Genomic DNA, 25683 nt, shown 5'->3' with positions numbered 1-25683 from the left:
CCAGCGCTTGAGTGGGAAGAGCTGGGCCAGATGAAAAGCTTCTAGTCAAGTTTAAAGGTTACACGCTTTAAAAAAAACAAAGGTCCTAATCTGCAACCAATGTGTCATTAAAAACCAGAGGATCTGAGACATCTACTTCATTGTGTACCGTTGATGCAATTTTCTGAGCTGTTTTATTTTTGCCCTGGCTTGGTGATGACAACATGGTCATATGTGGTGCCACCTTTCCTGGAGCGTGGGCTGTGCACACCAGCCACAGAGCAGGCTTCTGCTTTGGACTCATATAAAATACAGAGTTTGGACCTAAACCCTGCCTCACTCACCCCGTCTCCTTTAATTTTGCCCAAGTATCCTTTTTCTTAATTGGGATGCCAGTAGGATGAATACAACAAAAGAACCTTGGCTGGCTGGACGGGGTTGTGTGTGGGCCCTTAGGTTTGAAGAGATGAGGAAAATCCCAAAGTGAGCCACTGTGTTTGTAGAAATCAGTGCTGAGATTTTGCCCCATGCCTTTGCCAGGCACAGCGGTGGGGCTGTGGTTGTTGTCTGTGCTGGCCAAGAGAAGATGCCACCAGCATCCTGCAGCACTGTGGCACAAGGATGTACCTGGCTTGTCTGCACAGTCTGGCTTTTACGTAGTCCCTAGTGAGCCCTGAAGTGCTGGACACCAACTGGACCTGCTTGTGTGGGGATCAGCAAAGAGCAGATTTAATCCACTTCTCTACAGCTCTCTTCGTCACGCCGGCTTTGGTGACCACGTGTGCATATCAAGGACTAGGTGGGAGAAAAAACCGATGCTGTGGCTTTACAACAGGGAACTTCTGACTTAACGGCTTTATAGGGCAGAGGGGAAGATTTGGTCTTGCATGAGGTGAACACGTCCTCTGTGGACCAGAGTGTTGCCCTCCACGGAAAGGCTGGAAAGTTGTTGGGAGCTGTAGCTGGTCCCCTTTCCCAGCTGCCCAGGTGGATTCCAAAGCTGTATCCCTGCCTCGTCATCTCTGCAAACTCCCCGCTCGCCCAAGTGCCAATAACCCTCTGATTGCTTGTTCTGCAGAAAATTGTTCTCTTGATTTCTGCAAGTTTTTCTAAAAGCCGTGCTGTAATTAGGCTGCGTATCTCCAGCGAAGGACAGCGCCTCGTGAGAGCCAGCAAACGGCCGCGCTTGGGAGCGCCGTGCGTGAGGAACATGTCCTCGCCGTGCTCCCGCCGTGCCGGTGCCGGCTCTGCCGGGGAGATGCTGCGGCCGGGGATGCTGGGGGTGGCTCGGCCCACACCGGGAGCGGAGGAGGGAGAGGTGGGAGCAGATGCTTGGGAAGGACACAGCCTTGAGGAAGAAAAGACAAGTGATTCAGAAAAAGGCTGGTAACAGAAGTGAATAAATGTGGTGTGCTTTTTTGTTATAAACGTTCCCTTTCTTAAAATACCAAGAGACTCATTAGACCACGTTCCAGACAAAACCAGCCCACTGGTGGTTGGCAGCCGAAGCCCTTCTGGAGCGTATGTGAATAAAGTCTCTTAAACTGAAGTAGTTGGGGCTGCACTCCTGCCCGCTGTAGCTCCTCAGGAACAATAGTGGAGTTTTCATCTTTGGATCTTTCTTGTCGCATGATCATGCAGACACATGGCTCAAGTCCCTCGTGCTTCTGGCATCTTCTTCAAGGGACAGGGCAGCTGCTTTTTGCTGTGCCCAGCCTGGGACATGGAGGACAAGGTAGCACATCTTGCTGGCAGGGGTTTTTGTGACTTCTGCTTCCTCTTGGCTCAGTCCTTGGAGGCTTTTCCAGGTCCTGCACAAGCCTGGGTACAGAAAAGCTGTGTGAGACCTGAGAAAGGGGATGAGTTTGTTACCAGAAGCATCATTTTAGACCTGATTGCATGGGGGAAGGAGGCTGCTTGCAGTGTCCTAGCAGCTCATTTTCCCCTTGGGCTCTCTGCTCAAGAGGTTTAATCATACCTGTTGACTCCCGGCCCTGCAAATGAATGTGTTTCATGTGCACCCAGCCCCAGTGATGAGGCTGTGGAGGTCAGTGGGTGCCCCAGTGGCTCTGGCTGCAGCACCGGCATCACAGCTCATGCTCTGCTAAAAAAATGGTGTCCTGTTTTGTTTTCAAACCAGTGTGTTGTTGCTTTAGCACAGGGTGAACAGCAGTGCCCATTCAGAGGAAATCTGGGTTTTTCCTGCATCCACGGAGGAGCCAGGAAGTAGACTCTGGTCCCAAATTGATCTGCAAAAATAAAATTAGTTTAACTCCGCAATAGTGAGATACCGTGTGCATTAGATAATCTGATCTCTTAGCTGGGAAATGAGTTTTGCAGGAGTTGTGCAGGTGTCTTCAGAGCGTGCGGCCACAGGGTCTGGGTTGTCCTCTGGCTTGGTGTTCATTTTCTTTTCATGCTGGAAATGAACTCAGCCCTCCCTTCTCTTTCAGATAGCTGCCCAAGAGCTCTCGGATAACAGAGTGATTACTCTGAGCATGGCTGGCAGAAAACTGGATAAAAAGGTGAGTGTCCTTGTGTCTGGGGGACGCAATATTAAACATTGGTCCTCCATAGGCTAAGGGATCCAAAGAAGTCTCTGCTTTTGGCAGAAAACAGTCCTGCTGGAGAAAGAATTAGGGTGAGACTGGAGCAGTTCAAGTCCTTGCTGTGCCACTGACTGCTGGGTACGCCTGTGCCTCAGTTTCCTTGTTGTCACACGCGTTGAGGTGGAAAGATCCCACATGGCACAGGATCCGTGTGCTAGCATGTCTTAAAGACAGCACATTCACTGCTTCAGTGGCTGTTGTTTGGAAATGTCTCTTGAGGGAGCTGGCAGTTTTGATACCACTTGAACCCATATCTCAGAAGTACTGAGCGCTCCTGGCTTGTCACCTTCAGCCCCTCTGCAAATGGAGTGGACATCTGCTTGTACAACAAATGGTAGGGACCATCTTTTCTGAGGAAGAAGTGTTGACCTCAAGGAGGCAGATAATGCGTGAGTTTTGCCTTAGATATGATCTGAAAGAAACCATGAACCTATCTGAACAAAGCCATCTGACCTTATTTACCAGGCAACCAGAGATATTCCTCTTAAACCAGTGCTGTTGCTAAGCGATCAATGGGAATATTATTTTTTCCTTCTTCCTAGTCTCCCTGGAGCTTGTGTTATTGGCAGGATGGCCCTCAGTTTTCAAACCAGGGCAAAACAAGGATCCAGGCAGAAAGGTATTTGCTGGGGCAGAAGACGGGGTTTGTCCAGTCCCGTTGTCCAAACTAGATGGTCTCTCCAAGTGTTTTTCCCACCTGTTGGGAACAGCTGTCTTCTCACCCTCCTGCTTACCCTGCCTACTGCAGGGAGCCATATGCCCCGTTAAGAAACCCCCAAATAACTCCATTTCATAAATGGGCTAGATGTCCTTGAGCTGGTGGCTTCCTCTGAAATGTGGCTGATGGTCAATCCCCTGCATGTCAATGAAGACATCTCTAATGCAAAAGTTTTCTTCCAGCACTCCAAGAAAAAGCGTCTGCTGCCTTGCAAAGCAAGGGATGGGGTTTTGCAGCAGATTTGGTGCCCTTCCTTCATGCTCAGGGTCCCTTTGCAGCTCTAGCCATCATGAAAAGCAGGGCCAAGGACCTAGGTCCTCCCTGCAGTGCTGGTGCTTCAGTCTCACTACCTTGCTTTAAATGCCAAAGCTGCTCAGTGGTAGCATGTCAGCAGCAGAACCAGCCTGAGGCTCTTGTACCTTATGTCAGATCAGCTCTTGGGAGAGTTGTTGTAGGAAAAAAGCACTTGTAGAAGAGGTGCTTTTACCTGGGACCAGCCTTGGTGACCAGCTTCAGCGCAGCTGGGGGAGAGCAAGCGGAGCGAGCTAGGATTGGTGCTGGAAGCCATGGTTTGGGGAGCTGCATCTAATGAAAGTGCCACGTCTGTCCTCCTTATCTGTGGTGTGTGAGAACCAGTCTGGATGATTTAGATGCTTGGACTGGTTTTCAGATTGATCTGGTCTGCTGAGCTCCTTTGCTTGCTCAGTTGCCATCTCCTGCCAGGCTTGCAGGGGTGAGATGTTTGTGGTTTTGATGTTTTAAAATAGCAGCCCCCATGATCCTGTGGCTTGGAGGCATCTCCTACCCTGCTTTGGATGGAGCAGGGCTGACTGGACTCGCAAAGTGGGCTGCTCTGCATGGGATGGCAGCAGACATCCTTCAAAGCCGCCTGCTGTCACCAGAGCTGGTGTCTCCACCAGCCCACTCTGGGCTGGCGCTGATGAAACCACGCTGGGCTGCAGGTTAAGCCAGCGTAGGCAGGGTCAGGTACCCACCGCTGGTTCTTTAATCCATCAGTGAAGCTTGAAAGTGCCAAGTCCAGACTGTGGGTGAGCAGGAACAGAGCTGTGCCATAATCATAACCCTGCAGAAAGAATGGCTTGGTTTTCTTTCCCAGAAACATGTGAAAAAGGGTAGGAGAAAAATAGTCTCATCTCAGCAGAGACCACCTCTGCGAGCCTTTATGCTCTTTATGCTCTTCTGGCAGAAGAATTTTGACTAAAGCAGGTTATAGTTTCTCCAAGCCAGAACAGTTTGCAGTGATTTACTTTTCTGGCTGGCTTTGGAAACAGGATTTGAATAGAAATGTTAGTGAGTTTTTCTAACGGGGTCATCACCGGAGCCCATGTCTGTCCAGCAGCCGCTGCCCAGGCTGGCTGTGAACAAGGGCTCCTGGGGTGTCCATGCTTCCTCCTCCTCCACAAGCAGCTCCCTGCATCTCCACCACATCACTTGGGAGCCCAAAAAGCTCCCATTCAAACCCGAAAGAAGTTCCTCCAGCTCTTTGCAGGGCTCAGACGCACACCTCCCTCTGGGAGGAAGATTCAGCTGAAACGGCTTGAGTTCTCAGTAAATAATTTGGGATATTTTGGACTCGATTTCTTGTTAGCCACGTCTTAGTTTTTCTGAATGGGGAGTGCAGTTCTGCTTATAAATGCTGGAGTTTCCCTGTGTTGGTGCCACCAGCATCGCCCTCCTCTCCAGGCTGTGGGTGCCCCGAAGCAGCCCTGGTGCCGATACCCAGCAGGGATGCCTCTGTGTGTGTCTGCACACATCTGTCTTAAATCAGCAGCCTTTTATCGAGGGAATATCTGAGGAGACGCTGGCAGGAAAGGCAGCGCACACTGACTCAGGGCTGCGTATCTCGGAGCGTGTTACATGATCTCTGTCAACACTAGGGCAGCTTGCTCCTGAATGATTTCCTCTGCTCATGCTTTATCACTGTGTGTAGGAGGGTGTTGGGTGTTGGTTTGTTGGGTTTTTTTTTCCCTTTTTCCCCCAAGATGCTCGTGCACTTCATAATTCTGTTTTGCCTTTGAAGCTTAGGGTGTTTTTCCAAGCCCAAACACAGCTGCCTCTCAGCTGGGGTTGTTCTCCATGGCATCTCCATCCTGAGAGCTTGCCGGGTGGTGGGTGTCTGCTGGCAGATCCCACGGGTGTGTGCCAGGGTGCCAACTCCTCTGCCCTGTCAGTGCCAAAATATGGGGTGTACGTCAATGGGATTGGTGTCACCAGGCCACAGTGGGGTGGCAGGGCACTGCCCAGGGCTGCTGCCTGTTTGCTGGAGGGCTTGAGCCGGTCTCATGGGGACATGAGGGTGTCTGCAGGGGAGAGGAGGGTCTGTCTTGGACTGGCTGTCGCTGCTTGCAGAGCACCGTGTAACCCGTCCTGTTCTTCTCCCCCAGGACCTGTTTGGGAAGTCAGACCCTTTCTTGGAGTTTTATAAACCAGGTGATGATGGGAAATGGATGCTTGTCCACAGAACGGAGGTGAGCATGACTCTAACCTGAGCTGCTGAGATACCACCATCCTTCCATCAGCTCCTCTTGCTCTTCGAGGCATTATCTTATTGATCACCCCTATAGCAGAGTGGGATGCAGGGATTTCAAAACCATACGGCTGTCTTCCTGGTGTCCAGCTGAGGCTGCTAGACTCCAGCAGATGCAGATTTACTGAGGCCAGAAAGGTCTTGAGATCTTTTCTGTACTACTCACTACTGTATCTACCAAGCAGAGACAGAGACAGTCTTCTAACCCATCTGGGCTCAGCCTGGGCCTGGGCTGAGCCCTGGACTACTTTCCATCCTCAAATGTATCTCCATGCCCATGGAGGAATCCCATACTGGGTGTTGTGTTTTGAGGGCAGATCCAAAGAGATAAGGTTCCTCATTCGTGCAGCTTTCGGTGCAGCAATACCCTTCACTACAGGAAAGACACTGAGGTGCTGGAGGGAGTTCAGAGAAGCTCGTGAAGGGTCTGGAGCACAAGTCTGACAGGGAATGGCTGATGGAGCTGAGGCTGTTCAGCCTGGAGAAAAGGAGGCTGAGGGGAGACCTTATCGCTGTCTACAACTACCTGAAAGGAGGGTGTAGCATGGAGGAGGTTGGTCTCTTCTCCCAAGTAGCAAGTGATAGGATGAGAGGAAATGGCCTCAAGTTGTGCCAGGGGATGTTTAGATTGGATATCAGGAAAAATTCATTTGAAGAAAGGGTTGTTGGGCATTAGAACAGACTGCCCAGGGAAGTGATTGGGTCACCATCCCTGGAGGGATTTGAAAGATGCATAGATGAGGTTCTTAGGGACACGGTTTAGTGCCATAGTTAGGTTATGGTTGGACTCAGTGATCTTGAGGGTCTCTTCCAACCAAATGATTCTATGATTCTATGTTTCTAATAGCTTTCAGTCTGATGCTAGCATGTCTCATGTCACCATGGAGGTGTCTGGCGGGGAAGGATTAATGCGCTTGTTACAGCCTGTTTTTTAGCACAAGTGTGAACGCCCAGCTGGGTGCTGTGTGATGGAGACACCAGATCCTTCCCCACCCACCCTGGGGACTCGGCTGGCAGCATGCGGGCACCATCTCGGGGTGCGTGGGCTCCCCCTGCTCTTCCAGCCTTCCGGAGGAGGTGTTTACAAATTCTCCACTAAACTGTGCTCGCAGTGTCAGGGTTTCCCCTAGTCTCGCATAAGAGCCTGTCTGTAAAACAAGATGCCTGTTTTGGGTCCCACATGGCCATTTGCCTGCAGCAGCAGCCATGGACCTCTTCCTCACTTGTCTGCACTCCTGCTGCTCCAGATCCAAAGGTCCAAGGTGCTCCATGCCAGATATCCCCTATTTACCCTGCACAGAGAAGGGTTTGTAGAATCATAGAATGGTTTGGGTTGGAAGGGACCTTCAAAGCTCATCCAGTGCCACCCCTGCCATGAGCAGGGACACCTTCACCAGCTCAGGTTGCTCAGAGCCCCGTCCAGCCTGGCCTGGGATGTCTCCAGGGATGGGGCATCCACCACCTCTCTGGGCAACCTGGGACAGCGTTTCACCACCCTCAGTGTAAACAATTTCTTCATCTACTGCGCATGTCTGACTTACCTAATATTCACATGAATCTCTTTTTGAGCACAACACCTTTGTGAAAGAGGGTCTTCACCTGCCCTGCAGGCATCTCCGATGTACACAGCGTGTGCCTGGAGCCTGCAAGCGTTTGCTGATGTTTCCACCAAGTGATTGCATCCTCTCAGGAAATGTCAAAAAGCATCAATTAATATTTCTCTCCAGCTTGGGCAGCAGATGTTATGCAGATGAGGCAAGAAAGCTGGAGATGCCCAGGGCTGTTTAGCTTTCCAGGTTGATTGCAGCATCCCACTGCTCCATCTTCTCGGTGGTCAGACCCCAGATGGATGTGTCCTGCGCTGGGGTGCTGAGAGGGGGTAAACGATGAGTAGGATGCAAGCAATGGGGTGCAGAGGGCATAAATAGAACCATGGAATCATAGAATCAGAATAGTTTGAGTTGGAAGGGACCTTCACAACCTGTCTGACAGTATTCAAGAGACAAGACAACACCCTCAGACATATGGTGTGAACCATGGGGCTGTCACATGCAGGGACAGAAGTTGGACTCGATTATCCTTGTGAGTCCTTTACAACTCAAGACATTTTGTGATTCTGTGGTCTAGTCCCACCCCTGCCATGAGCAGGGACATCTCCATCAGATCAGGTTGCTCAGAGCCATGTCCAGCCTGGCTTGGGCTGTGTCCAGGGGTGAGGCATCCACCACCTCTCTGGGCAACCTGTGGCAGTATTTTACCTCCCTCATTGTAAAAAACAGTAGCTGCTGGCATTGAACTGGTGGGGTAAGTGGTTGTGCCCGCTGTAGGCATGGTTGTGCCCACGTGTGACTGTTTCCTCAAACAGGTTTGTTTAATTGTTTAATTGACTCTGGAGGTGGCAAATGAATCTGTTGTAATTCACGTTTGCTACAGCCTGAGAAGCAGAATCTGGGGAGCTGCTGTGTCTAAGGTAAGGAGGCACAAGAGGGCTGGGTTGGGGCTTTCTGCAGCTTACCTGACCTGCCCCACTGAGAACCTGGTCCAGCGTCACTCTTGGAGACGTGCCCCTGCTTTGTGCCAGTCTTCCCCTGCAGATGTACCCGTTGTGATGGTGTCCCTCCCTTCTCACCCCGCAGGTGATCAAGTACACGCTGGACCCCGTCTGGAAGCCGTTCACTGTGCCTTTGGTGTCACTGTGCGATGGAGATGTGGAGAAGCTGATAAAGGTAACGGGGGGCCCTTTGGCTTGTGCCGTGGTGGTCGGTCTCCAGGATCAATCGTTACATGTCTAAAACCTTATGGCTTGTTTATCAAAGAAACCCCAAACAAACTAAACCAGAACCACCCATAAAACATAACAAAAAGACCCCTGTTTGGGTTCTCCAACAGGAGAAGTTGGGAACTTTGACAGGTCTTCTCTCAGGAGATAGCTGCTGCATCTGAGCCTGGTTTGTGCTTGTTCTGCCCCAGGTGATGTGTTACGATTACGACAGTGATGGGGGACATGACTTCATCGGGGAGTTTCAGACCTCGGTGGCCAGTATGTGTGAAGCCCAAGATGCCTTCCCGGTAAGTGCTGACGTGCTTTTGGGGAAAAACAAGGAAGGGGCTCCTCGGGGCTGGTGGTGGATTTTGGTACCTTCACTCTCAGCCTGTGCCAAGAAGAAACCAAGTCCAACCTCCTTTATTCTCCCACCCATACCATGAATGACCACGCTTGTAGCTAAAGCATCTGAGCTAGAGATGAAGCTAAGGCAGTCTGGGCTGAAAATCAAGCTCTGCTGAGATGTTTGAAGCAGCACCTGTGATTTGGGGGGTGCCCTTTGATTCTGGGGGTCAGATGGGGAGGTGTGATGTGCTGCTGGGGCTGCATCTGCAGCAGGGTCAGCCTGGTCCCCAGGAGCACCAGTCTCGGTGCAACTCTGTACTGGTTTTGTGGCTAAAGGTGTCCCTGTGTTCCCCCTGAAGTGCTGGCCAAAATTTTGTCAAAAGATCTGTGTTTTGGTTTTGTTCAGTCTGTGAAATGTAACATTTACATTCAGGAAACTTAAGGGGTTTAGTATTTAAATGTTCCCATTTTTCTGCAGCTGTAAGAGTGGACACAACTTTCTCTTTGTGCTCCCCTTGTCCAGCCCAACCCACGTGTAGCTTTCTGTGATTCATTTATATGAATATCTCTTAGGAACTTTGAAAGGTGGAGGGAGGGTGCCCGCAGGATGTGGCCGCTGGCGGCATCTGCCCAGCTCTCACACCGGTGTCTGTCTCTCGTCTGTTACAGCTTGAGCTAGAGTGCATTAACCCCAAAAAGCAGAAAAAGAAAAAGAATTACAAGAACTCTGGGATCATCATTGTCAAGTCCTGCAAAGTGAGTATGATACCGGGATGTTTCCTTCTGCTCCTCATCGAGCTCAGGTCTTCCCAAGCTGCCCTTGCTTTTCCAAGCGCAGGATCTGCAACGCATGGAGAGAAGTGGGATCTCCGTTCTGCTTGAGTTTCTCTCTACTTGGAGCACGTGATGTAGCAAATTGCTGGTGGTGGTGTTCAACATGGGCAGCATCTACACAAAGCCCAAGCTGTGGACACCTGCCAGCTGCTTGGTGTCTCCTTGGGGGCACGGGGTTGGGTGCGGGTGGGAGAGGTCCTTCTTCTGAGCTGAGGTGTGGGTGAAGTCCTCCCTTTGTATGGCAGCAGCACAGCAGGGAAACTGCTGACAGAGCTTTTCCTGTACCACATGATCTGATGAAACAATTTTTTGTTTGATTGTTTTTCTTTCAGATAACCAGAGATTTCTCCTTCCTGGACTACATCCTGGGAGGCTGCCAGCTGATGTTTACCGTAAGGACTTTTGACAGTAACATGTATGTAATGGTCAAAACTGGGGAGGAAGGTTCTGTGTGAGATTTGGCATCAGCTTGGGTGGGTTTTCATGGCAGTGAGGAGCTGCCTTGTGCTGTTAAACCATGGGGTTTTGGGGCTTTGGCGGTCACTACAACCATGCTCAGGTGCATCCAACAGCATGGAGGGAGCTGGCTAGACTTTAGCTGAAGGTCAGACTTCCACAAAGACCTTCTGACCCTTTACAAAATGTCACTGATGTCTCTCTCCATCGCAGGGTTTAACCACCCTCCAGTTTTTTACGGAACTTCTTGTTTTGAAGCCAACTAAGAGGCTTGGGCTGTTAATGAGATGGTTTTCTGCACTTTTACTGGCGTTTCTTTCAAGATGGACCACAGCTTGTCAAGAGTAACTGAGTGAGGATATTACAAGCCCAAGTGAAACCACCACAACACAGAAGTGGGGTTTTCAATTTCTGCAAACTTTTCTGGTGCAGTATTTGGAGATCTGCAGGCACTCGCAGTACTTCAGTTTGTATTTTGTTGTTTAGTCTGAAAAACATGATGGGGGGAGAGTAGGAGAAGGAGAAAGAGTTGCCATAGGAACTGGAGTGATTGGGAGAGCTTTTTGTGTGCCAGTCTGCCGCTGTGTGCTAAGGTCTTGGTGATGGTGAGCGAATAGAGGAGAAAAATCGTTAAGTTTATTCGTAGCACAGAGCTCTTGTATCAATTAGGCTTGAATGCAGAAATCTCCTCCCTCCATCTAAATATATGCTGGTTGTTGTAGGGTTTCTCCCCTGCCCAAGACTTCTTTGGTCCAAAAACCCGTGTGAGTTTGCAGTGGGTGCAACACTCCACAGAAGTGCCCAGTCCAGGAGGAGGATGCTGTTGCACTCACCCCTGTGATTTGGAAAAGCCTCTGGTGTCTTCCCTGCCGAGAGAAGTGGCGGGGAGAGAAGAGCCGAAGCCGCAGAGATGAGGAGCATCATGCCTGGATGCTTACCTCGTGTGAGAGGCAAACCAGCTGCATCCCTCCGAAGTTTGTTGCCCAAGTGCTGCTCTTGGTGACGTTGCTTGCACGAGCCAGGCCCCTGTCCATCTGAGTCCACTGAGCCCCTTCCCCGTGCCTCAGTTTCCCTCTTGCTCTCTGACCGTGCACAGGTGTGGGTGTCACAGCTCTGAACTGCAGGTTGGTGAGGCTGTAAGGTTGCTTGATGAAGAAGCTGGATTTTCATAGAACCATAGGATGGTTTGGTTTGGAAGGGACCTTTGAAGATCATCAATCCAACCCCTGTGCCAAGGGCAGGAACATCTTTTACTAGAACATGTTGCTCACTTCCAGTTATGGGGCATCCACAGCTTCTCTGGGCAACCTCTTCCAGTGTCCCACCACCTTTACTGTGCGACATTGCTCCCTTATCTCAAATCTAAACCTACCTTCTTCCAGTGTAAAACCACATCCCCTTGTCCTGCCAAACCTGTCTAACCAGCCAGAGGATGGTGGCACTTCCTGGGCTGTGGCATCATCTTACCCCAGCCAGGCCAAGGATCCTTCTCAACCAAATCACAGTTCATCTTCTCCCGTTACAAATGTGGAGCAAAAATCCCTCGTGAATCCCGAGCTCAATTTAGCTGGCAGAGTTATTTTGGTTTTTGCCTGTTTGCTGAGCAAACAAGGCGAGCGCAGTCACGCCGCCTGCTCACCTCTTCCCTGCTCCGCCTTCCCAGTCATTTCAAATTGGGTGGCTCCACGTCTCGCCTGTTCTGACCAGATTTAACTGGGTCTGATGTAGGCATTTCTACAAATGTCTTTAAATAGAAAGCCTAATTGAGGAGGGAGGAAACTGAGTGCCTTGCTGATGAAGTCCCCTGAGAGCTCAGCATATATTGGTCCCTGGGGAAGCCCGATGAAGAGCGGCTGCAGGGAAAGATCTGCTCAGGGTTGTGACTCTGGTCAAAGACCTTGAGATCCAAATGCCCAGGCAGCCCTGGCTGCTTTGGTATCCATGGGGCTACTCAGTTCCTGAGCTTAACGCCTGGGAGATGGGCAGTGAGGCTCCTGCTGGAGATGGTGGTGGATTGCCCCAGGGGCAGGGGCTACTTTGGGACCTTATGTGGTGCTTGCTGGTGAAAAATGCAGATGTAATAGTGAATGGCTTTACCTAACCTGGTATTTAATCAGCTTTTGTTTTTAGGGAAGGTGAAGATCTGGATTTTGTTAAACTTTTTCAGAAGTTTGAGGTTTGAGTCTTGATGGGACTGTGTGTGGACCTCAAAGGCAATAGAGGCTCGGTGGCCAGGTCTGTGGTGGTGTCTGCTAACGGAGGATGGGTCTGTGCTTCTCTCTTGTCCTCTCAGGTTGGGATTGACTTCACAGCCTCCAACGGGAACCCACGAGACCCCTCCTCTTTGCACTATATCAACCCCATGGGGACAAACGAGTACTTGTCAGCCATCTGGGCTGTTGGTCAGATCATCCAGGACTATGACACGTAAGCACTGTGCCCTTCTGCCTGCACCCCCGTTTTGCAGATGCCTCTCTGGCTTCCCAAGGGGCTGCTGGGATGCCTGTGCCTCGATTTTCCATCTGCAAAGCCACGGCTGAATGTTACCTTGCTTTTGAAAAGCTTCTTGGGAGAAAATTGCCATGCACGTTGTTGGGATGCAGGAGGAGGACGGGGGGTAAGGACAGGGGTTCTCCTCGCCTGCCGTCGCTGCTGTTGAGAGGAAGGGTGCGCTAGTGGTGGAGCAGCTGGAGAGCAGCCGCTCGGCGCTTGCTCGGCGCAGAGGCAGATGCCCTCAGCCTGCTGGTATCTGCTCTGTGCAGCGGCACTGCCAGGCTGCCCTGCTCCCATCACCCTGAGGTGCACCACACAGAAAAATAGCAACTTATACACCTCACCGTGCTGGCTTTTGTCACCAAAATGGATACTTTTTTTTTTACATCTCCAAGGTTACATGTCTGCGAGGGACTCAGGTGTTTGGGCAAGAGGATGCTCCTGATCCCTGTGGGTGATTAAACAAAGCTGGGCTCTTCTTTTCTCTAAAGATCAAAAACCAAAGGCGAACATCTATTCTCTCTCTGTTCAGCTCTCATTATTTTTAAAGACACAGTGTTGTATTCAGAGAAGGGAAGGCTAGAACCTTTTTTAGCTGGTGCTGTCACTGTAGCTGGGTGTTGGGTAGCTGGTAGCACAGGGAGGCCGTAGCCAGAGCTGTGCAAGCCTGCTTTGTGTGTGTAAATACACTCATATGTTTTTCTTCCTCTCTTTTAGAGACAAGATGTTTCCTGCTCTGGGATTTGGTGCCCAGCTCCCGCCGGACTGGAAGGTGAAATGTTGTGGCTATCTGCATATTTGAGCTGTGCTTGTCCTGATATTGCCTGGGCAGGAGCAGAACTGCCGGGGCTTCCCAGCTGTCTTGGTCGGGAAAAAGCTGTTGGGCAGAGGGAGAATGAGTGGATACGGGATTTCAGCTGGTGGAGAGTGAGATGTGGCAGTGTGCGTGGGCAGTGAGGCAGGGATGGGGCCTGGGCAGCCTGTTCATCCCTGCTAAGCTGGCATGAAAGCAGCAGCTCCCTGGCATTGATGGGCAGAGCCAGGCATTGATTCATTTTCCTGGCAGAAGGCAGGAACAATTCTGGGCAAGGAAAAGGGCCTCTGGATGAATGTGTCAGACAGCGGCAAAGCCTGCAAGGGGGCTGGGAGCTGGGTAGCCTCAACATGGTGTTACATGGGCAGAGCCTGCAAGGATGGGAGCAGAGGGATTTTCCCAAAAGCCACCTTGATTTTTTGTTGGGATTAGCTGCTGAAAGGGTTAAAGACATCCTGCTCCTGCAAGGGTATGAGCTGGAGCATCTCTTCTCACAACTAACAAGTGATAGGACTAGAGGAAATGGCCTCAAATTGCACCAGGGGAGGTTTAGTTTGGATATCAGGAAAAAATTCTTCCTGGAAAAGGTTGTCGGGCATTGGCACAGGCTGCCCAGGGCAGCGGTGGAGTCACCATCCCTGGAGGGGTTTACAAGACCCACAGATGAGGTTCTTAGGGATGTGGTTCAGTGACAGTGTTGGGTTAATGGTTGAACTCAATGATCTTAAGGGTCTCTTCCAATGAAAACAATTCTATCATTTTATGATCCGGGTGGGCAGGGGTTGGGGCTGCTCCTGCAGCCCACGCTGGCTAATGGACACACCTTCTCAGGGCTGGGAAGATGCACTGAGACACCACCATCTTTCATTACTGGCTGGGTCTTTTGGCTGCCCTTTGCTCGCGCTCTTAATGTGCCGTTTCTTTCTGCTTGCTGGTTCTGAGAGGTCCCCAGCTTTGGGCTGGGGTTGAATCTCAGTGAGCCTTTTATGTTCTTTGGGAGAGGAGCTTTGCTTTGGGCTGAGCGCAGCAGGGCACCTAAGTCGAGAGCAGCCGTGAATTGGGCTGGGAAGCTCATGGCTGCCAGCCCTCGAGGCTGGGGATGTCCTGCTACCTCCAGCTTTGTGCTTTTGTCTGCGTTCCCAGCAGCCAAAATTCATGTGACTCAAGTGGGAGATCTCGCTGTTTGCCAGCCACAGGAGGAGATCCCTCTGTGTGCACTTTGGAGCTGATTCATCCTCCTTGGCCGGCAAATGTCTCTGGTCTGTCACTTCACCACTTTCGGTGGGAGAATCTTGGTAGGCAGCTTCCAAGGACTAACAGCCAGCTGCCATTTTGTTAACTGTGGAGAAGAACGGGAATGGAAAACGCAGTGGGGATGGAAAGGGTACAATGGCTTGGGCTGCTGGGGGAACAGGTGAATCGTCACGGTGAGCATCCTGCCCTGCTGCTGATGTGCACAGGTCAGTGCCCATGGGAGAGCATCGCTGGGCTGGAAATGGCCCTTCCTGCAAGGCCAGAGGTGGGTGCCAGGTCAAGGATGCTGCCTGGGGACTGCGGGGCAGAGAGATGATGCTCCTCTGCCCACCCCACAGGTGCCTCCTGCTGCAGAAATATTTTCTGCTGCTCCTGTGGGCCTGGGGATGCTCTGTAAGCACTATGGGGGAAAAACCACCTCATTTTCCCCCAGAATGATGTCTAAGCCCATGTAAACCCCAGCAGAGAGCAGCTCTCCTTCCCCAGGTGCTTGTCTCGGAGTGACCCATCAGTTGTCTCACGTGAGCGGTGGGGACATTCCCCGTGCACCATCCTGCACCACGCCAGCCTGGAGCTTTGTCCCTCCCTGGCTCTCCTGGCCCGTGAGGTCTGTGCGTCACTGGCTCAGCTCACTTCTTGAAGGTTTTTTGGCCATCCAGGGTCGTTGGGTAATTTCAAAGCTGAAGCAGCTGTTCTTCATTGAAACCCGTGCTCTGTGTTGCGGCGGGGAGCAGCGTGGCTGATGGTACTCCCCGGGGGACATGACGAAGGGTGGCTGTTGTACCCGCAGACCGGAGTGAAAATGGGGAAGATCGTTAAGAGATAAGAGTTGTATAAATGGCACTTTGTGCTCTGGTTGCCATGGCTCCCCAAACGCTTCCCAGGCGCCCATCGGAGCGAGATGTTTTGCACACAAAAGTCTCATTGGAAATGTCAAAGAACATCTTGCCGTATAACAGCTCTGTACAGAGCCCCGAGCGGTTTCCCAATAGGGAACAGGAGAGTGAAGCAGATGGGTTGTGGTTTCTGGGGGATGAGCAAAGGCAAGGCAGCAGCGGAGAGGGTGATGTGTAACATTGGAGCCCCACCAGTTGCTCTGGGTTTAGGAGATAGAATCATAGAACAATTTGGGTTGAAGGGACCTTCAAAGCTCATCCAGTGCCACCCCTGCCATGAGCAGGGACATCTTCACCAGCTCAGGTTGCTCAGAGCCCCGTCCAGCCTGGCCTGGGATGTCTCCAGGGTTGGTTCATCCACCAACTCTCTGGGCGACCTGGGACAGTGTTTCACCATCCTCAGTGTAAAAAATTTCTTCCTTATCTCTAGTCTGATGGTGTTGTCTCCATATACATTTAATTGGACCCCACAGAAACTGTTTTTCAAAGTACAAGCTGGATAGGGAATTAGATTTTTTTTGTTGTTTTGTTATTTTGAAGCCTTCCTGTTGAATTTTCTAGCATATATATAATGTGTGTGTGTGTGCGTGCATGTGTGTGTGTATATATATATATATATAATCTGTAAAAACCCCAGAGGAGGTTTTACAACACTTCTGCCACACAGGGAGTCCGCTCTGTAGACAGTGAGGAACATGTCTCCAAACCATTTTGTTGCTGCTTAAAAGAAAGAGAAACCCCTCTTTTGCAGTGCAAAACATGGAATTATTTTTGCTTGCTTTGTCTATAAATACTTGTATGGCAGGATTTTTAACATCTTAAAAAAAAAGAGCCCTTTACAACTGAAAATCAAGAAATTTGAATTTGGATATATTGCCCAAAATTGAGGCTTGTATGAGAAAGGGCGTATGCAAAACACAGTCATGTGTTTCAGCCTGGGTGTCCAGTCCTGGGTTTACTGGTTGCGCTCTATGGGCACGGAGAGACCCAGGCAGGCTGCTGACGTTCGCCGGTCTGACAGCTCGTCAGCTTTGCAGCACAGGGAGGACTTTTGGTTGACCTACTTTTGTTTGGTTGCTTTTTCCCACCCCACAGCCTCTTGCAAAAATAGTTTTTGCTGCTTTCGACACAATGCCCAGTATAATTGGAAAGTCTGAATCAGATGCGTGTTGCTTTTGCAGTCTCAGGAGGACTCTGCTTCACACAGCGTTTTAAAGGACAGTCGTTTTGCCAGCGTTATGAATGCACATGTCCCGAAGCGATCCCCTGGCTGAGAAGCTCAGCAAACCACCACCCTTCTGAGAAGGAGAAAATATCCTTGTTTTGTAACTCTGACACAAACAGAGTGGAGCTTTTTGTCTCAGAGCCCTTGAGCTGGTGGCCTGAAAGCCCAAATCACCCCCTTCAACCTTCAGAGGTGCTGGAAGTGGCAGAACTGGGGCTCCCTGTGATTGAAGTTGAGGTTCCTCCCTTTATAACCTGCAACAGGATGAAGCAGTTTCTCCTGGTGACTGGTGAGACAGCCCTGCTGCCTGAGAGCATCCCTTCTGCATGCTTTGCCTCTGGGCAGCCGGCGGGAAAGCCGTGTGGACAGATCTGCTTTGATAGCTGTAGAAGAATGTGTGATTTAATAATTTCTGGTGGCTCCACGGCTGGCCATGAAATTGCTCCACTGACCATTGGAACTGGTCCATCCTCAAACGCTGCTCAACCCCGATCACGTTTGCATTTGCTGCTCCTTAGTGTTTGGACAGCAGAGGGCTGGGAGGTGCTGTGGACCCAGCAGGATGGACCAGAACCTCTGCCCTGGGGCAGCATCAGACCCAAACCAGCTTTGCAGCATCAGCTAAACTGATAGCGAGCATCCAGCCCTGCTCTGGCCCTCTGTGTTAATCTGGGTCTTTTCTTCTCCACAGGTATCCCATGAGTTTGCAATCAACTTCAATCCCACGAACCCGTTCTGTTCAGGTAAGCATCTACCAAGTCTTTAACCCTGCTTAGATGCCTTCAGCGTCTTCTGTCCTTTCCTCTGCATTTCTCCAATACCTCATCTCAGGAATTTTTCAAGGTTTGCTCAGAGACAGACATGAAGAGTGTAGCACACCAAGTGCTAGGGGTGCATTCAGAAGAAAGCGGTGAAAACTTGGGAGTGTGTAGGAAGGCCCAGGGTAAAATGCAGCTGGATTTAGACAGTGTAAAGTCTGCCTTTGTGCTGATGGCTGATGTGTCCTACCAGCGTCTGCTCCTCCAGCAAGCCTACAAGAAACACCAGGCCTGGTTAGCAGATGGGGAGTTCAGGGTTAACGCTCCCCATGGCAGCTGAGAGCTGATCCCAGTCCTGGCTGAAGAGCTGCTCAAATCCTGAGTGGTATCGTCTGGCTCGACCTCTGCTTTACCCCAGCAAAACGGGGGCGCGGGCAGCCTCCAAACCTTGCTTGCTGGTTCATGAAAGGTTGCTGTGAACATCTGTTTTTCTGCTGCCTTTGCTTCATTCAGTCCCTCTCCAGTAGCTGAAAAGGCATTTATTGCGGGCATTACAGGGTACAGAAGCCACTGTCCTGCAGCTCTTACCAGTGACAATTCCTTCCCAAAGAATGGATTATCAGCTGATTAGTTATGGATTTAGTCATCTTTGAATTGCACACCTGTGCATACTTTCTGGTGTAGCAGAACCAGAAGGGTCTCCAATGACCTCTGGGTCCCTAACACGGTTTGGGAGCTCTGAGAGTGCTTCTGGCATTGTTTTGCTTCTCTCTGCTACCTCTGCTCCGTGTCTGTCCAGTTCTTGGTAATGCTCGGACACCAGGAGCATTTTCTTCTTTCTCCTCCTCTTTGGCTGATCCTGAGATTTGTGCAGAAACGCCAGGAAAGCCGCCTTTGACTGTGGGCACTATGAGGGCCCTCTTACCCCAGAAGAGCATCCACTATAAAGTGACTAAAAGAAAACCCCTGGTTTTAGAAAATTTTAGTTGAGATGGATGAAACTTGTGGAGCTGGATAAGTCTGGGGGAAAAAAAATATATGTCCAACTTCGGCTCCCATGGCAGCGTTAGCTAATGATGCTTAATTGGACTTGTGGTGGCCTGGGCTGTGGCACATTGTAATGCCTGACTCCTCTGCTTTCCTTGAAGGTGTGGAGGGCATTGTCCAAGCATACTCAGCCTGCCTGCCCCATATCCGCTTCTATGGACCCACCAACTTCTCCCCCATCATCAACCACGTGGCTCGCTTTGCGGCTCAGGCCACCCAACAGGAGGCTGCATCCGTAAGTCCATAAGATCCAATGATGTGATGGCAATCCTGATGACTTTGGGCCAGGGAAGGCAAAGCCTGAGCTTGGTTTCAGGTCTTTCCCTTTGCTGCGGGCAGAGTTCTCCTACCAGGACCATCCCTGGGGTCCCTGCAGCTGCGGGCTCTCAGTTGGCTGTTGTCACTTCAGAGAATGTAGAGTCATTGCAGATGCTTCTTAGGAAGAAAAAATAACTCAAGAGCTTGACAACAGTCAACAAAACTGCAGCTGTGGAAAATCAGAAATCGTTGGGGAAAGAACTGAGATTAAGGTGGGAGATGCCATGAGGTGGGCATCCCTTGGATTTATACAAATGTCTTGAGCACCATCTTAAATGTTGATCCTCTTATCTCAAAGAGGATTAAACAGCCCCGGGAATGGTAGTGAGAGAGTTGGCCAAGACATTCAGCATCATGGAGCAGCTCCCATACAAGAAGCAGAAAGGCTAGGAGCTTTTGGGAACTGGGAACATCAGAGATACGTAAAATCATGACTGGTGAAAAAGTGATTGATTTCTCCCTAATTCTTATGGGGAAGGCCTCTGAGGCTCCCTGGGTGACAGGTATCCAACAGAGCAGTGTGCAGTGGAGACAGGGGGCTGAGACTGCAGGGGACAGTGCCCAGGGCTGGGGACTGAAGGTCCAGAGAGGGACAGGGTGTGCTTGTGGCAGACCCATCCATTGGGGCCATTCACCACTGCACCAGCGTGAGCTTGGGCTCAGGAGTCCCTGACACGTGCCAGGCAGCAGCTGAGAGGAGACAGGAAAGGACAACTTGGTTCTCTCCTGATTTTTTTTCCTGAAGCATCCTCTGCTGAGGTCCAAGGGGCTTTGCCCTGAGGAGGCAACCTCTGTCCTTATGGATAAGTGGGGAATGATAGCCCTGGGGAGTGTGGTTCTTGCTGTCAGCACAGCCTCCTGCTCCTGCATGCTGCAGGACCATTCTGGGGCAGGACAGACCAGATGGTCCTGAGGTCCCTGGGAGGCACTGGGACAGTGATCCTGCTGCCGTCACGTGGGTGGGAAACATGAAGAGGTTGAGCATGACTTGAAACTTTGGCTTATTTCCCTTCAGCTGAATCTGAACCTCTTGCCAGGAGAAGACCTTTCTGCTCTTCTCCTTTGGACAGTTGTTTATATTTGAGGGGGAATGGCAGAAAACCATGGGATGGTTCAACATGATCTAGATGAAGATGTCCATGCTCATTGCAGGGGGGTTGGACTAGATGACCTTTGAAGGTCCCTTCTATGCTTCTGTGGCTTGGTTTGATCATTGCTTTTCACGCCACTTGGACAAGCAGCAGGCTCAGGGCCAGGCTTCGGGTTCCCGTGCAGCTGCTCGATTGTCCTGGACGGTCCTGATAATTTGTCCATCAGACCGTTGACATCCATATGTCAAAAAGCTGCTCATTAGTGCAGGAGGCTCGTACGACTGGCTTGGGTGTGCCAGGCCATGAGGAAGCTGGTGCCTACGTGGTTTGTTGGGGCAAGGCTGGTGATTGAGGGGATGCCCGTGTGTGCCAGGAGCTGTGGCCGTGGGTCCAGCCTTGCTGGTGGTAACCGAGGTGTCCTCTTAGGGCTGCAAAGTACATCTGAAGACTGTGAGATGGAGCTCACTTGGCTCCCCGTGGCAGGTCACAGGTCTGGCCCCTGGGTTTTGCTGGCCAAAAGCCGCTCAGCTTGGGCATCAGCACGTGTGGCAGGAGCTGCCACGGGGGAAAAGCTTTTCTGATTCCTGCTGGAGCAGAGCTGGATCACACCCGGCACCTCCTCCTCAAGGAGCCCTTTTCCAGCCGTGCCTTGAGCACTGGTGCTTTTTGCAGCTGTGGGCACAAGGAAATACTGATTTTGGTTTAATTCAGCATGAATCCAGGTCGCTCCTCATTTTTCCATTTTCTCTCGGCGTCAGTGGGGGAGGGAGAAGCCCACAGGCTCCGCACTGAGCAGAAGCACTAATCATATGCAAATTGCACCCCTCTGTTGGCACTAATAGTTTAATCAACGGAGATTTTCAATAATGGGCACTAACAGTGCAGTCAGAAGCATTGGGTTGGCTCGGTCTTCTTTTTTTTGGAAGCACTAAGTGTTATTGATGAGGGATCTTGCTCCCCCAGGGTCTTCTCCTCTTCCATCCCATCTTCAACGTGTGCAGCAAAGCCGCCCCGATGCTGCCGGCTTTAGTGGCCGCCTGCACCTGCCCTCCTCTTCCTCCCGCTCTCGCTTGCTCCAAACAAAAACAGAAGCCTCGTAGTTTTTCCATGGCAACGCGGATCACAAACAGTGGAGCTGTTGGCTCTTAAGGGATGGGAGGACTAAAACGTGTCGGGATCGGGGGAGAGGCACAGAGGGATTACACGATTTGACTCTCGGGGAAAGATTAATAAGCTTTCGGGGAATTAAAACACACCTTTCCAGCAGGGTCCTTGCATCCAAACCTCCCCTTTTCTTACCACATGCTGTTTAATGCTGCTTAATCCCTTCAAGTCCTGCTCATGCCGTGAGCCTAATTGCTGATATTAGCAAACGATCAGGAATCATCCCCAAAGCCCTCGGTGCATTCAGATCGGCCATTTTAACAACAAAAAGAGGAGAAAGGGGGAAGGTGCTGCTGGGTGGGGTGGAGACCCCGGCCCAGGGCAATCCGGCCATGGGACCAGCCTGGTCCCTGCTGCAGTGGCACTGCAGAGATGCCACCTCGGCTGGGGACTGCGGATGGAGCCCAGAGGTGCCACCAGCACCCCTGCCCCGCTGCCATTTACTGACACCCCCAAAACTGTCATCGCTCCTTGGGGCATCTCCCACCGCTGCTCCCTTGCTAGGAAGGATGCTCTCCATGAGCTCGCCCCCTGGAGCCCCCCAGGCTTTGAGCCTGACCCCCAGTATCAGCTCTTATTCCACTTGGGCTCTGAAACATGTAATGATAAACATTTGATGAGCTCTGCTCCCCCCTCTTTTCCTGCATACTTTCCAGCATTTTTCTCTGATCTCGTTATGGATTTCACAGGAAAAAGGAACAAAGGGAAATAGTCCTTTGGGGGTTTCTTCTTCTTGACCCCACAGAGAGACCAGGGGAGGAATCAGCTTAAAGTCATTCTCATTATCAGCTGCTCTCCTCAAGGTTTTACTGTTCTTCCCATACTGGTTCCCAGCAGGGTCAGGCCTGAGTCACTTGTCCTGATTCCAGTGACAACCGGTGCTGGACACCACAGAGGAGCATGCAGGTCTTCTGGAGTTTAGTCTTACCCTCCAGACTTAGATGTTGGGGTGTGCTCTTCAGATCTATGTCTCTCCATGAATTGCTCTGAAAAGTTCAGATTTAGGGAAAAAACTAAACCCTGGGCAGTGCTCCGTGGCAGGGCTAATGCATCGAAAGAGGTCGGGGTGGGGAAGGGGCTGGCAGCCTGCCTGGCTTGGGAAAACCTTGGGAAAACGTCCTCAGGTTGTGTTTAAGCTCGACTCAGCCTTGTTTGTACTTGGAGTTTAGCACTGGAAAGTGTCACGGGAAGGTGACGCTTAGGGAAGGCTTCAGGAGATGTGGGCTGGAGGAACACCAAGAAAATGGGCTTAGGGCTGCGCTCCCTCTCTTGCTTTTCCAGGACGGCTTTGTTAGTGGTTTTCAGAGGAAATGGAAAGAATGAGGAGAGGAACAAAGGGCTTTAATGTGTTTAAGTGCTTGTTTTCGTCATTTCTCCAACACACGCAAGCTGTGGAACTTGCAAAACGGAACCATTACTTTCCATGGAGGCAGAGGAGATGAGCTTTTCAGGGGGTCCACATGCCCCGGATTTGCTGAGCTAAGTCCAGCAGGATGGTCTGTTTGTCTGTCCATCTGTCCTTGCCCAGCTGTGCAGCACTGGTTCCATTGCCCTCCTTTCCCCAAGGGAGGGGGACTGGGTGCTAAAGCTGCTGCTCTGGCATCCCCCCAGCTTGGGGTACTCTCTGCATCCCCCCTTGGTGCCGCCGAGCCCCATGGCTTTGTATGGGAGACAGACAAGCCCTGAGCATGGGAAAGGCCCCCCCCGCCCACAGCCCAGCGCTGGGATGCAGGAGATGCTCCCCATCGGCGCGGGGACATGTCGATGGGGACCACCCCGAAACGTGCCCCACATTTCCCAGCTGGGCTCGTGTCCTGGTCCCAAACTCCTGCTGGCTGTGACACAGAAGCTCTGCACAGGTTTGGTTTTTTAATTTTTTTTCCATCATTAAGTACAGTAAATCAGCAAAATACTTTGGAGTGGGAGTTGGTTTGCTGCTTGGTTATGATCTTGCAAAAAACAGGGGGAATGGAAGCACCTGAAGTTTTTAGGCGCTGCTAAAGGGGATTATGCCATCTCTCCTGTAAAGTGGTGAACTTTGTGCTCCCAAATCCTCGGGGGACCTGCCTCCCCCTGATGTGTGGAGCATCTTGGCAGCTCGCACCCCATAGGCTCTGTCTGCAGTGCGAGGGTGCCCTGGCATCCCACTGACCCTCCACCCTCCCATCCACAGCAATACTTCATCCTCCTCATCATCACGGATGGAGTAATCAGCGACATGGATGAGACGAGACACGCTGTGGTGCAGGCGTCCAAGCTGCCCATGTCCATCATCATCGTGGGAGTGGGCAATGCTGACTTCGCCGCCATGGAGTTCCTGGACGGGGACAGCCGGGTGCTGCGCTCCTACACGGGCGAGGAGGCCGTGCGTGACATCGTCCAGTTCGTGCCCTTCCGGGACTTCCGCAACGTGAGTATGGGCAGCAGGGAGGGGATCATGGGCAGAAATGGGGTCCCAAGCCTGGAAATGACCCTGGATGTGGAGCAACCCCAGAAGAGGCAGACAGAGGCAAGAGGTAGAGGGCTGGCACCCGCCTGCTTTACTGCGTCCCTGAACTCCACATCCCTTGGTGATGCTCTGGCGTGGACCTGAGCCTCCCTGGTCCCTTCCCAGTGCCTGTAGAAAGGGGCAGAGCTGGGACCAGCCCTGCGCATGTCCCCTGTGCAGGGTGGCTTCCTGCTGCCACTGCCTGACCCACCGCTGTGTGGTGGAAAAAGTTGAGGAAGGAAGGGAAAAACAAGATGAGCTGCAGTTCTCTGCCCATGTTGATCAGCCAGGAGTCAGCCCTGGGTCAGATGCACTTGCTGGGACAGGATTTCCAGAGGATGCAGAAAATCAGCCTGTGCTTGTCTTCCCTCTTTCTGCAGCTAATCAGTGTCTTTCCACTTCACCTGCTGTTACTCAATACCTGTTTTTTTCTAGCCTACCGAGGATGTTTCATTCCTCCCCACCAGTGAATTATCCCCTGGAGGGAAGGTGTAATATAGAATATAATAATCCCAGGTGTATAAAATGCTGCCTTCCAGTAGACTTGAGGGGGTATTTATTAAATGCCACAGGTTGGAGCTTTGCTCTGTCACTCCACTACGGCCATTCTTAGGCTGGCGTTTGCTTCTTTTCGCCCGCAGGCCCCCAAGGAGACCCTGGCCAAAGCTGTGCTGGCAGAGCTGCCCCAGCAGGTCGTGCAGTACTTCAAGCACCAAAACCTGCCGCCCATCAACTCGGAGCCCGCGTAGAGCTGTGCCAGGCTGCGCCCTCTGCATGTTGCCGAAGCCTGTCAGTCCTACCGAAAGCGCATGTTCCACATGCTTTTAAGATGCCCTCCCTGAAACACTTTGTACTTCTTAATTTAATTGCTAAGTTCTTAAAACTCATCCCAGAGAAGCATCTGGGTTCATTTTGTACAGTCCCGGCCCGAGGTAACACTAAGCGGCGAGGCCATGTCCTGGTCCTGCTCTGTTGAGTCTCTTTTCAGTATTGAATGTACTTTGTATAATTTCAGTGGAACAGGATACAATTTTTACAATCAAAACTTGCTTTTTCCAAGCAATGAAATGCTTGATATATTATTATCATTCAATGAACTGGTCATTGTATAGTTCATGTATCTGTGTTGTACCTCTGTCATGCTCTATGTTCATTTTTATACTGTGTACATGTTATATTTGTTATACTCAGGTTAATAAAGAAACTTGGACATTTAAAAGGAAGGTCTCCTAGATGGGAAGGTCTGGGAGCACATCAGTGGTGCTGGTGTTTGAGTCACCCTGATGTGGGCTGTCCTGTGCCCCAGCCGCTCCCCCTGTGCTCAGTATTTTTGCTCGCTGTGCCCCACGATCAGCCCCAGCCCATCACCAGCAGCGATTTAGTGAAGGTGGAGGCGAATCTGGGTGTCTGGGGGAGGGCAGCATCCCCTCTCGTCCCATCAGCTCTCGGTGCTTCCTGGAGCCAAGTGCAGGGGGCTGGTGTGTGCGCACACACGTGCAGGTTTGGGAAGACACCAGTGAACCCACAATAAACTGGCACAGGGAGCTTCATGGTTCACTGCTGCTTCATCTCTAGACATTTTTCCAAGCGACAAAAGCTCCCCACTGCCTGGGAGAAGGCGGGCTGGGTAATGAAATCCTGCTCTCCAGCAGCTCCTTTGTGCTGCTCATCAGCAACGTGCCATCTTCAGCGCTAATTGCTGCTTTCTTCTGTTGTTAACTAGATTAAGGCCTTTTGAAGCTGGCAGATAGAAAGCTGAATATACTGCAGGGACCACCAGTGGTTCAGCCTTATTCCAAACTCAAGTAGACTTGACTTCACTCATTAGCAGAAGCTCTTGCGGTGGGAGGTTGGTTTTGCACACATGCTCCTGGCTGTGCTC

At 51.3% G+C, this 25683-nt stretch overlaps 1 protein-coding gene across 1 annotated transcript in view; it reads left to right on the top strand.

The window, feature by feature from the left end:
• CPNE2 (copine 2) overlaps positions 1 to 24935 on the top strand; it is a 36217-nt gene extending 11282 nt beyond the window's left edge. The window contains exons 4-15 of the mRNA XM_080352330.1: positions 2433 to 2504; positions 5712 to 5795; positions 8491 to 8580; positions 8825 to 8923; positions 9633 to 9719; positions 10130 to 10189; positions 12547 to 12680; positions 13464 to 13518; positions 17627 to 17678; positions 18842 to 18975; positions 23487 to 23723; positions 24443 to 24935. Of these exons, the coding sequence (XP_080208456.1) occupies positions 2433 to 2504; positions 5712 to 5795; positions 8491 to 8580; positions 8825 to 8923; positions 9633 to 9719; positions 10130 to 10189; positions 12547 to 12680; positions 13464 to 13518; positions 17627 to 17678; positions 18842 to 18975; positions 23487 to 23723; positions 24443 to 24550 (1212 nt within the window). The 3' untranslated portion in view covers positions 24551 to 24935. The remainder of the gene's footprint in view (positions 1 to 2432; positions 2505 to 5711; positions 5796 to 8490; positions 8581 to 8824; positions 8924 to 9632; positions 9720 to 10129; positions 10190 to 12546; positions 12681 to 13463; positions 13519 to 17626; positions 17679 to 18841; positions 18976 to 23486; positions 23724 to 24442) is intronic.
• Positions 24936 to 25683: the final 748 nt, after the last annotated feature.

The sequence above is a fragment of the Nesoenas mayeri genome (assembly GCF_963082525.1).
Source record: "Nesoenas mayeri genome assembly, chromosome: 12".
NCBI classification, from domain to species: Eukaryota; Metazoa; Chordata; class Aves; order Columbiformes; family Columbidae; genus Nesoenas; species Nesoenas mayeri.
Note: the sequence above shows the minus strand (reverse complement) of the source record. Positions and strands in the feature narration are given on the sequence as shown.